The sequence below is a fragment of the Triticum urartu genome, chromosome 1A (assembly GCF_056163025.1).
Source record: "Triticum urartu cultivar PI428250 chromosome 1A, HENAU_Tu73, whole genome shotgun sequence".
Classification (NCBI taxonomy): domain Eukaryota; kingdom Viridiplantae; phylum Streptophyta; class Magnoliopsida; order Poales; family Poaceae; genus Triticum; species Triticum urartu.
Window position 1 is genome coordinate 126,718,781 of NC_141873.1, and position 9,241 is coordinate 126,728,021.

The 9,241-nt window shown below is 45.7% G+C and overlaps 1 protein-coding gene across 1 annotated transcript; it reads left to right on the top strand.

Annotated features, from left to right (window-relative positions):
• The first annotated feature begins 8,045 nt into the window (after window positions 1-8,045).
• On the top strand, window positions 8,046-8,958 carry LOC125518935 (uncharacterized). The gene is made up of 2 exons (XM_048683857.2): window positions 8,046-8,111; window positions 8,263-8,958. The coding sequence occupies exons 1-2, from the start codon at window positions 8,046-8,048 to the stop codon at window positions 8,956-8,958; spliced, it is 762 nt and encodes a 253-aa protein (XP_048539814.2).
• Window positions 8,959-9,241: the final 283 nt, after the last annotated feature.

Consider the following 9,241-nt stretch of genomic DNA (forward strand, 5'->3'; position numbering starts at 1 on the left):
GTAGCGCTTCGCAGCGATGCATGCTAAGCAGAGCCGCTAGCCGCCAGAGGCCGGACCAGGCAGTGCCAGCAACGCTGGAGGAAGACGACGAGAGATTGAAGGTGCATGCTGACCAAGTTGACAACGCCCTGCGTAGGCTTCGACCTATTGGCCCACATGTCAGCCTACAAAAATGTGGCATATATCTAACCCATGTTTTCTAGAATGTACAGTCCATTTGCTGGGTTGGGTGAACAAATAATTTCGCATCAATGCGGCCCATTTATATTATCTAAGAAATCCCAACCCATTTGCACTTGCTTCAAATACACGAATTAGCTGGGCTTGTTATATATATAATGTTATGTTAGAAGGAGCAATTAATATCAAAAATAAACCGGAGAGGCACATTTTTTATATACATAATTAACAAATTAGTGAGTTATTGCTCAAAATAAAAATGAGCGCGTTATTATTACATTGGTCCTTAAAATCTTCGCAAGCTTTTGTACGCAATCACAAGGATTTTCCTTGCCTGTGAGTCAAAAACAACCAGGATTTTCCTTGCCAACTTCTGTTAAACATTTACTTTTATAAGTTAATAACACATGGGATGTTTTCATAATGTATATATAAGTCTCTATAAAATATACGATAATAGTAATAATATAAATATATATAATGTGGTTAAAAAATAAATTGGGTTGCCGATCTTTAAGAAAAAGCCCATAGGCCGGTATGGACCTCAAAAAATAAGTTGAAACCACTGTCACCCGTATGTCGTGGGTTACACATGTTAAAATACAAAACCTAGGCCTAGCTGATACTTGTTCGCCCTCTGGAAAAAAATGATACCAGATCCCCGAGCGAACTGGATTATAGAGGGGGCCGGTGGCACGACTGAAGAAGCACATCAGGAGAGATTTTTTTTCTTCAGTGGATGGCTCTCGATGGCGTTTTTTACTTGCCTCTGTACCATAAAACTTGTATTTTTAGCCTCCCAGTCCGTCGTGGAGTAGTAGCCCATTTGCTGGGCGGGCCAACCTATAGAAACTAGCACTCGATTTTTCATCAAGCCCCCAAAACAACGCAGTACTATGTTTGTTTTGAGGCCGAAAACATTACGACGGGGGTTGAGCGGGGGAGGGGGCAAGACAGAGCAAAAAGATTAAAAAGAGCTGATGCGTCGTTGCTACCCTAACAAAGCAGGTGCAATTCTTCTCGGGAAGAAGCTGTGCCGTTGACACCCACACGTCACATACCCCATAGTAGGCATACTAACAAGTTCACACACAAGCACAATAGAAAAGGTAAACATTCATATCAAACTCAGGTTCACAGAACACGTTCCTATTCATAGCCAACATCCACTATCCACAACTCAAAAGATTCATATATACACAAGTTCAGCATGTCTATGGATCCAAATGATTGATAGATCACACAACAATATCCATAGATAATTCACAAAAAGATTCATATATACACATGTTCAGTATGTTTATACATCCAAATGATTGAGATCACAGCCAATATGATCCATGGACGAACTTTAATTACCTAGGGTACAGACTGGTAAATGGTGTTCAGTCGGAGGTACTTCTTGCTAAAATTAATGCTTGTACGAGTAAACTTTCGAGTACATAAGAGGCAGCACAGACAATCTGAACTTTGCTTGTAGGTTTATCCTCAAATAGTGGCCACGTGTCGAGGGAGGTTTGAGCAACCTGGCCACTACTTTCATCCAACTAGTTTACTGGCTCATCTTGGTCCTGTAGCTCGCCAAAATTCTACATTGCAGACTAGTAAATGGTGTTCAGTCGGAGGTACTTCTTGCTAAAATTAATGCTTCTACGAGTAAACTTTCGAGTACATAAGAGGCAGCACAGACAATCTGAACTTTGCTTGTAGGTTTATCCTCAAATAGTGGCCTCGTGCTAAGGGAGGTTTGAGCAACTTGGCCACTACTTTCATCCAACTAGTTTACTGGCTCATCTTGGTCCTGTATCTCGCCAAAATTCTACATTGCAGACGAGAAAGGAGGCGGTTGAGAAAATGAACCACCCAAATTTTTTGTGTAGTTCAACTGAAATGGAGCATCCCTGGCGTGCAGACTGATTAAATGCGAGATGAATATACGCGTCAACCAACTTGTCTGGAATCTTTAGACTCCATGTCATACGGTTCGCTACCATATGTGCAGATAACCAAAAGGCACAAGTTGGGACCAAAGACTAAACTGCGTTTTTCTGGGCTATGCGCCAAGCAATATTTTTGGCATTCACTCTCCTAATACTTGGAGTTTGGCAATTGGTTGACACCGGTTGATACTCGAATGAATATAGGCACTTCTTGTCAACATCGATGCTTGTCTGAGTGAACTTTGGAGTACATAGCAGCAGCATAAGTACCTGTCCATCTAATCTTTTTGTGTAGTTCTACTGAAATCACCAGATGTAATGATTTGCCTGCGAGTTCAGGCTCCAAGTTACTCCTTTATGAAATCGGCAAACAGTAGCACAATACCAAATTACCAATACATATGACAAGCACAATAATCAGGATAAAGACCAGTACCAATTTGTGTGAGGTAGCATATCAATTACTATTTCCTTTGACTGGAAGCCTAGATAAGACAAGCGACTGACAGCAAAGGAAGAATGCAAGCCGAGATTAGCGACTAACAGGAAAGCAAGTAAGCTGTCGAGGCAATGAAGCACCCAAAGTTTTTGTGCAGTTTCACCAAAATCGAGCATCCATGTTGGCACATATATTGAGAGAGTGAGATTACTATAATAGTGGGACTAGTTGATGAAACATACACTAACAAATAGAAGCACCCTCATTATCTTAATGTGTAAAGTTAGCATTCCCTCCCTCCTCCACCAGATGATTCACCTCATAGACAAACATACACACGTACATGATTCAGCATAGGGTGCTACTAAAGATTTGTTTAACTCCGACAGGAAAATTAGGCAGCAATAAATTAGTGGTACTTAAGCACTCCTAATTAATTAAGTGAGACAGCAGAAGTGTAAGGGCTCCCTGGAGGATTGTCTCACATGTAAGGTAGTCATTGCCGGAGCCCTTGAATGGCCTCGACTAAGGCCTCTGGCTTCAGCAAGATCGCCTTGGCACTGTTTACTCTTCATCATCTTCTTCTTCTTCTTCTTCTTCCTCTTCATGCTCTGTTTCTCAGTCTCCTCACCAGTTGGTGAAACCAAGTACATGATTGGCCTTCTATTTCAGAATTGGTTTTGTCAGTGAGGGAGTACAAGTGTACTAGTAAAAAATAGCATTATTTTCTCATGGCAGTCGCAAAATAGAGATGAACACATGCATTAAATATCATTCTTACCTAAAGGAAGGTTACGGGTGCCAATATGGATGATGAGGATTGGAACACAGATCTCCCTTTGTGCAGTTCCACCGAAATGAACCAACTGTTACATTCTGACATTCCAGTTAAACAACACAAAAGTCACTTCTTTTAAGAAGAGTTTTGTGCAGTGCAGCAAAAGGTCACAACAGCAACCAGGTGAAATGGATATCCCTGTTTGCACAAAAAGCTACAGAGGAAACAGTCAGAGTCTCAAACAATTACAGGCAAAAACATTTGGCTAAACTTGTCATGGCTTATAACAGTGGTATGGCTTCATTTTTACCAGGGGCATTAGATTAAGAACAGCTAAATATTTGGTATAAGGGCATGGGATAGTGGGTGCACCAGCAGTCCAGCACCATGTACCTAAATAGGGGCATAAAGTGGTGATTCATAGTTTGTTGCCCCGAGAAACAAACATACAAGAAACATATCTAGGTTGGTCCCATTTTTGTTCACTCTAGCCACCTACTCCTATATGTGGATAGCAAATCTAGTCCTGGTCATACCACTATGTACGGTGTTACCCCTATATTTCCCTTTTCGACCAAGAGACTGGTTGGATGACCAATCTGTACTACTTTCACCCCCTTCCCTTCCTGTTTGTACCAAGTCCGATGTACTACATTCTAAATTCCCCCACCCCCACTTTATTTCTTGTTTGAACCAAGTACAAGATTCGACTCCATGAAGTAGATTTACCTCTAACAATAGAAGAAAAAATAGGTGACGTCGGACCATCCGATCGAGAGGGGCTGAGAGGTAGAAAATGATGCACATGCAGCGACGTAGCGAGCTGGGGAAGTAGAGCTAAGGCAGTTTCGAAGGAAGATATACCTGAAGGTCGTCGGGATGTGGATAGGTGGGCGGCGGGAGGCCGGATCCGCCCACACTAGGGCAACGACGAAGGGATCGGAGGACCTCTCGCGCCGGCACTCGGCTAGAGATAACGGTGCGGCCGGCAGTGGGTCTCCTCCCTCGCTATCGATGACGGCCTAAACGCTGCCCCTCCTCCCCTCCACCGGCGGAGGGGGATACGTCCGGATCTGTAACCAGCGGTGAGGATAGAAAGACATTGTTTTTTTAAGGGAGAAAGACAGTGTTACCACCCCTATCTTGTTTAGATCTGGAGAGGATGAGAGTGTGTGAATAGAGCAACCCTAGCAAGCAAGCACGGAGGCTCCGGGTTATATATACGTAGTGGGGTAGTTTTCCTTTTTCACTCCATCAAAACAATCGTTTAAAATTGTGTACTACGTGCCAGGTCGCCGTTTTTTTAGTTGTTGATTGTTTTTGAGATAGCTACCCGCTTGTTCCAAGTGGTGTTATGGTGTGCCAGGTCGCACTTTGTATCGTTCAAGTTTGGTACAAGTCCCTCCATTAAATGAACAACCACCCCCTCATAAAAATTGTGAACAAGCCCACGGCTAAAATCATCGGAAACATGGGTTGCCCCAACATGCATTATTATTTATATTTTCCACTCCCTCCGTTCCTAAATATAAGTCTTTTTTATTAGCCACACCTAAGACAAGAAATTTTTTATTAGCAGTGAACCCCACATGTCATAGACACAAAAAGTGTGGCAAGATTCCCTTAGGCAAGCCAAAGTGTGTCTAACAATTTGAGCAACTCAAGTTAGGCAAGTGTGGCAAGTGTGGGAAAAATAATGTGGAAACATAAGACAAACATAGTCACAATCCAAATAACCCTAATTTTTTGTGACATGCATGAAAATTTGGTTAGTTAAATTTATAGTCAAAATTTGGCAAGGTGCATCAAATCAACACATGCAAGTATCAAAAGGGAAGTCATGGCATGCATGCATGCGTTGTACTCCCTCTGTTTCCAAATATAAGTCTTTTTAGAGATTGCAACAAGTGACTACATACGAAGCAAAATATGTCTACATACATCCGTATGTAGTAGTCCATTTGAAATGTGTAAAAAGACTTATATCGAGTGCAGTGCATTGATGTGTCGTGTCAACTCGTACAACGCCCTCTCCCTCACGGACTGAGCTCCGGTGCCTTAACTGCACCTGCCTTTGGTTGCATGACAGGTGGGCTAACCACCTGTTGGGCCCACGTGTCATAGACGCAAAGGCAGGAGCAGTAAGTCAGTGAAGTTGCGTCCCTCCCTCGCGCATGAGCGTGGTGGCTGGCAAGACTAGTAGGAGCTTTCGCTACACGCTTCTTGATGGCGGCGAACTTGCGGATGGAGTTGACCATCATGTCGTCCATGTGAGAGGTGAAGCCGGCGTTAGTGAGGGCTACGACGCCGGCGGTCGCCAGCCTCGTCTGGAAACGCTGCGCGGTGCGGGGCCGCAGGCCGGCGCCTTGGATGATTTGGCACAGCCGACTGCCGCTCGCGACCATCACCTCCATAGGTGCTTTTGGCTCCTGGTCACTTGGTCTTTATATGAGAATCCAAACTCTGTTGCATTCACATCATGCTGGCTCTATTCTGCTTCTCTAATTAATTCCCTCTACATGTAGAGTAATTTGAGGATGCATCATTGAACGTTCAACATCTCGGGAATCGCTACCCTCTCCCTCCTTGGCATTCAAGCACCTATGGAGGCGAGGCGACTGCCGCTCGCGTCTATCGCGTGTCAGGAGACATTCCCATCGACGACGAGGTGCCTATGGTGACTTCATAAATTTCAAGATGATAGTACTAGTATACTCAATATTGTGCACCGCGGCCAAGGCCAAGAGGAAAACGATAGAACAACGTATTTATTTACGGTGTAGATTCACCCATTTTGCTCCATATGTACTCCGTCTCGGTGTAGTCTAGTCACTTGTTGAAATCTCTAGAAAGGCAAATACTCCTTTCTGGTTTACAGGGCTATACTAGCAAGTAGTACTACAATAGTGGGCTCACATAACAATTTTGGCTCATGCAAGAGCCTGGCTATATGCCTGCTCCAAGGTTCGCAACTGCCATGTTTGGGTTGCACTTGGCTCTTTGCCTCTTCGAGAAGACGAACAATCATGTTACTACTGCTGCTTCTACAGTATCGAATCCACTATTGCATGTTCGAATCCACTGCTGCATGTCTGTCCACCGCGAGCGGGAGGGATAAGCAAAAGCATGTCCTCATCTGCGAGCCACCGCGCTCATGGGCGAGGGAGAAGGCGTGTAGTAGTAGTAAAATCAAGCTTCTCCTCGTTGTATGAGTTGACGCGACACATCATAGCACTGGCCCCACATGGTTGCCTCTAAACTTGGCTGAAAGACCCGTAGTGTACAATACTCCATTTGCTGCAACTTCTAACATTTACCCCACCACAAATTAAAATATATATTCCTGTCTTGACCAGATGAGCGTGCAAACTAGAATCACCAGGATGACAGGTAGGGCCAGAAGATTATTTTAACCAAAAATATAGCATGGAGCCGACCCCAACGATTTTAGGGCCTGTTTGGTTCCAATAAGTCACCTGACTTATAAGTCAGGTGACTTAAAACCAGTGACTCATAAGTCACGCCTGTTTGGTTGTCATCTGACTTATAAGTCAACTGACCACACCTTCTCACCTTGTTTTTTATGTAAAGGTGATGGGACCCATGCAAAAGGGGGTGACTTATAAGTTGGGTCTGTTTGGCAAAATAAGTCACTTTTTTCAATTTTCGACTTATAAGTTGGTGACTTATTTGGAACCAAACAGGCCTTAAGCTTACATGCACGGTACATGCTATCCTAGACTACTCTACACATGAAACTTCCACACGAGCGTCCGGGCTGCGGTTGGCTCTTCGCCTCTTCGGGAAGTCGAACAATGGCCCTGTTTGGATACTCTAACTCAGTTAGAGGTTAGAGTTAGATTCTAACCCTGAACTAACCCTGAACTAACTCTAACCAAAAAGGTGTTTGGATAGCAGGGTTAGATGGAGCACGGATACGGCGAGGCACCTTCACGGGCAGTGTGAGAGGGAGGGAGGGAGAGGACAAGAAGCTTTGAGGAAGTGAGGAGGGATCTGCCTCGGGAAGAGCAAGAGAAAAATGTGTTTTTAGTGGTCCTGAGAAGAACTAACCCAAATAAGCACCTCTTGGGTGGGTCAGATTTTTTGGATAAGTTAGATGCATCTAACCCAAACTAACCCTCCTGTTTGGATATTTTTGGGTTAGTTGAGTCCAAACTAACCCAAACTAACTCTAACCCATGGATTCAAACAAGGCCAATGATGGGGTACTACTGCAGTGGAGGAGTACTACAGTATGCTTCTGGCCATCTGACGCCGATTGAACTGCTGCATGTCCACCGCGTACGGGAGGGAGAGCGTGTAGCGAACAAAAGCTTCTCCTAGTCCTGCCAGCCACCACGCTCATGGGCGAGGGAGGGACGTAGCTTCATTGACTTATTGCTCCTGCCTTTGCGTCCATGACAGGCCGGTGGCCCACCTGTCATGCAGCCAAAGACAGGTGCGGTTAAGGCGAGAGGGCATTGTAGTAATCAAACTTCTCGGTCTTGTACGAGTTGACGCAACACATCAAAGCACTGCACTCGATATATTTCAATATTTTGTGTTTACCGATGCATTAATTACAACGCATGCATGCATGCCGTGACTCTCCTTTTGATACTTGCATGTGTTGATTTAATGCACCTTGAAGTAGTATGAATATGTGATAGTAAAGCTTTGTAATGCCCCGACCCTAATAAAGCGAGAGATGGTTGTGCACGAGGAGGGCGAGATCATGCAGACGGAACAGGACCCGACGATGGAGCTCTCTATGGTCTCGATGGACCTCACCTTGCTCCACTGCCCCTTGTGCCTCCGCCCCTTGAAGCCTCCAGTGCATGAGGTTCGAATACACCTCATCCGTTTGGCTGATCGAGCAAGGTGCAGGTTTCTTGATTGATGTGTTGTTCGATTGATTTGTGCAGTGCAAGGGAGGGCACCTGGCTTGTGCGGACTGCCGCATCGAGCGCCCCGGGAACCAGCGGCAGTGCCAGAAGTGCGAGCGCGGCGGTGGCTTCGACGTGCGGAACACATCGGTGGACGCCGTCCTCTCCTCGGTGAGGGTGGAGTGCCCGCACGAAGGCTGTGGGCTCTACGTCACTTACCATAAGCTCGCTGATCACCAGAGCGTGTGTCCGCTCGCGCCCTACAAATGCCTCGTGCCCGTCTGCGGCAATGAAGGCCCGCCACCGGTGCTCTCCCACCACATCAGCACCGTGCATCCCATGCCTGTGCACAGGATCCAGTACGGTAAGGCGCTCCAGCTGCAACTGCCACTGTCGGAGCCACAGCTCTTGCTGTTCACGGAGGAGGACGGCCGCGCGTTTTTCTTGGTCGGCGGCGTGCTCGACATCAGCGCGCCTATCGCCGTGTCGGTCGTCTGCATCAGAGCGGGGGCATCCCCACTGCTGCACTACGTGGCCAAGCTGCGGGCGAACGGCCCGCCGGGGGAGCCCAAAGGCAGGACCAACACCGTCAAGCTGGAAATGGAGGTGACAAGCAGCAGGGATCCCGGCGACGTCACCGTGCAGGAGCTGACATTCTTCACAGTTCCGCCCAAGTTGCTGGCCAGGGCTAAGTTGGTGTCCCTCCACATTCAGATTGACAAGCTCACATCCTAAATGATTCTACAGTGCCTTTTGTTTATCTTAGTAATATGCTAATTTAGGGGTTAGCTCGGTCTACTTTAGCTTAAGAGATGGTGAGTTTTGGTGGCGATGCAGCAATTACCTCGACATCAGATCAACAGTGAAAGTAATTTCGAACAATCGAATGGATATTTTGTGTCTGTTGGATATAAAGATCCTTTGGGTAAGAAGTAACAGCTTATATGTTTTTTTCGAAACGGAACAGCGATACTAGTATAATTTTTGTTGACATGCACTAATATTTTCGAAACAGACA